A 2958-nucleotide genomic window follows, 5' to 3' on the forward strand; every position below is an offset into this window, starting at 1 on the left:
CTGCCAAAGTAAAATTACAAACTACTAAATATAATTGAGAAGAAATTTACAAAGAGTAAAAAAAAAAATTTCAAATTCTGAATGCTCAATTTAAGAGAGAAGAATTCACAAAGAATTCAGTTTTATGTGATATGAAAATTCCCTTCCAGTGAAGCAAATATCTAGTGGAGCTGACTCACTACGCAGCACTCAGAAACCACCCTAGACACTAGCTTTTTGTTAAAACTATGAAGTCAAGGCTAATTTGCATAACTTGAGGCCCCCTATTTCTGTAAAGTTTGAAAATAAAAAGTTTGAAGTTTGAATTAAGAACTGTTTATTTATTTATTATTCTCCTCAACGCAGATCTGACCTCTTTGTTCCTCAGGCTGTAAATAAAAGGATTTAGCAGGGGAATTATTACTGTGTAAAATAAAGAATACATTTTGTCCTGATTTTCAGCTGGTCCAGACCCAGAACACACATACATGAAGAATAGCGTTCCATAGAATAAGGAGACAGAGAGCAGATGGGCACTGCACGTGGAGAAGGCTTTGTTTCTGCCATTCTCAGACTTCTTTTTCAGGATGGCAAAGAGGACATAGGAGTAAGAGATGATGATAGTCATAAAAGTGAAAGACTGTATGAAGACTGAAAATACAAAAATCAAGAGCATATTAACTCCAGGATCAGTACAGGAAATCTTAAATAGTTGTAAAATTTCACAGTAGAAATAATGTATTACATTGGACTTGCAAAAAGTTAATCTAAATAACAAACCCACATGCATCATGGGATGAAGAAACCCAATAATATATGAAACAACCAATAATTGAATGCAAAAGATATTGGACATCACTACTGGATAAAGCAAGGGGTTACATATGGCTACATAGCGGTCATAGGCCATTGCTACCAGAAGGAAGCATTCTGTGTTTGCACTAGAAGCAAAAATATAAAATTGGGTGATGCACTCAGTCAGAGATATCATATGATTCTTAGATAAAAAATTTACAAGCATCTTGGGGGTCACAGAGGATGAAGAACAAGCATCTGCAAAGGCTAAACTGCCAAGGAACAAGTACATGGGGGTGTGAAGGTGAGGGTCCCTCCAGATGACAGCAATCAGTCCAAGGTTGCCCACCATGGTGATGAGGTAGACCACGAAGAACACCAGGAACAGGGGCAGCTGCAGCTCTGGATGATCTGTTAGTCCTGTGAGGACAAACTCCATCACCTGTGTCTTGTTTGTGTCTATCATATTTACTCAGACTGATCACTGCAATGAGAGAGTAAGTGAAGAACACAGTCATAAAAGACCATGAAAATATCACATTTTATTTGGGAAAAAAGCATCTTCTTTGTTTATGTGTCTCCTTTAATCTTAAGACTTACCTTTTACCTTGAGTAAGTATTCTATACAAAAAATAAGTATTTGGAAAACTGGTCCTAAAAATTAAAACTATATATACTGTGTATAATAAATATTTCATTGCCTGTATGAGTGAAGTGGGCTTATTTTTTAATTTGGAAAAATTGATTGCAATTTAATAAGCATCTCCTAATTTAAAAATCCTTAAAAATAGGAACAGAAATAAAATAAGCTTTTTAAATATGCTAAAGATTAGTTATCAAAAAGTAATAGCACACATTCTAAGTAATACAGCATCTTTCTTCAAGTTAGGAACAAATTAAAATGTTCAATCTGACCATGATTATGAGTATTATCTTGTAAATTCTAACACATCTAAGATGCAAGAATTAAATGAAATAATATATTAAAGATATAAAATATTATAAAAATTGTAGGAGGTAAATTTGTATTTTTTGCTAATGTTATATTATTATGATTAAACAAATGACTTATTTAATAAGTACTGCATGCAGGATGTATATGTAAATTATCACTAGCTATTTTTATGCAAATAACGAACAGAAAAACAAATATTTCAATTTTAATAGCCATAACACATTAAAATACATTGAAATAATTTTTTAAATCCATAAGACCTATGTGAAGAAAATTACAAAAACTTACCAAAGGTCATTATACAATTTCTGAAGAAACAGACAGCCAAAATATGTTCTTGGATAAGAAAACAGTGTTATAAATGTGTCAGTAGAATTGAAATTAATTTCAATTAGAAAACTAATCACTTTTAATGTGATGCTATAAACACAAAGTTTATATAAAATAAAATTGTTTTGAAGAGACAAGGTCCAATGTCAAAACATAAAGCCGTTTCATAAAATATGATATGGCATAGAAACAGGAAAAATTAATAGTGAAACCAAATAAAGACTATAGAGATCATTTCATGTGTGCATAGAAATTTAATATATTGCCTAGGTGACATATCAACAGAGGAAAAATGATAATTTTTTAAATAGATAGTATGGATATATATATATATATATGGTAAACCATCTTGAAGAAAAAGGAAAACGGTTCCCCCTCCTATGACTAGTTTTAAAATTGCTATTGGATCAAGGATTTGAAAGTTTAAAAAATAAGCAATTAAAACATTTTAAGAAGATTCGTAAAATAAATATAATTTAAATATATTACAGAAATTTTTTAACCAAAACAAGAAACCCATGAATTATAAGATAAAGTTGTACTTAATCTAATTTTTAATTTTATAAGGAGAGAGTATGTAACAAATCTATAATGAGGTGAAAGGTTAATAAAAATTTAGAAAAACTATTTACAGTAAATATGATATGTAAACATGTTAGTATCTATCACAAGCCAAGAAATCTTACAAAATTGATAAGAAAAGTTAAATAATTCCATAGAAAAATGATAAAAAATTGAATAGGCCAGTCACAGGAAAATATGTTAACATATTCATTAAATGTAAGAAAAGATGCTCAACTTCCCTAGTATACAGAATATGCATGTAAAATAAGACGTCATTTTTCACAACTCAGGTTATCAAAATTTGCTGCATACAGGAATCTGGAAAAGACCACTCT

General features: G+C 30.4%; 1 protein-coding gene across 1 annotated transcript; it reads right to left on the reverse strand.

Annotated features, from left to right (window-relative positions):
* Positions 1-316: 316 nt before the first annotated feature.
* Positions 317-1240, reverse strand: LOC103607090 (olfactory receptor 5AC1-like). Its single transcript, XM_008591642.1, has one exon. The coding sequence runs from the start codon at positions 1238-1240 to the stop codon at positions 317-319; it is 924 nt and encodes a 307-aa protein (XP_008589864.1).
* Between the last annotated feature and the right edge of the window lie 1718 nt (positions 1241-2958).

The sequence above is a fragment of the Galeopterus variegatus genome, unplaced genomic scaffold, assembly GCF_000696425.1.
Source record: "Galeopterus variegatus unplaced genomic scaffold, G_variegatus-3.0.2 Scaffold7109, whole genome shotgun sequence".
NCBI lineage: Eukaryota > Metazoa > Chordata > Mammalia > Dermoptera > Cynocephalidae > Galeopterus > Galeopterus variegatus.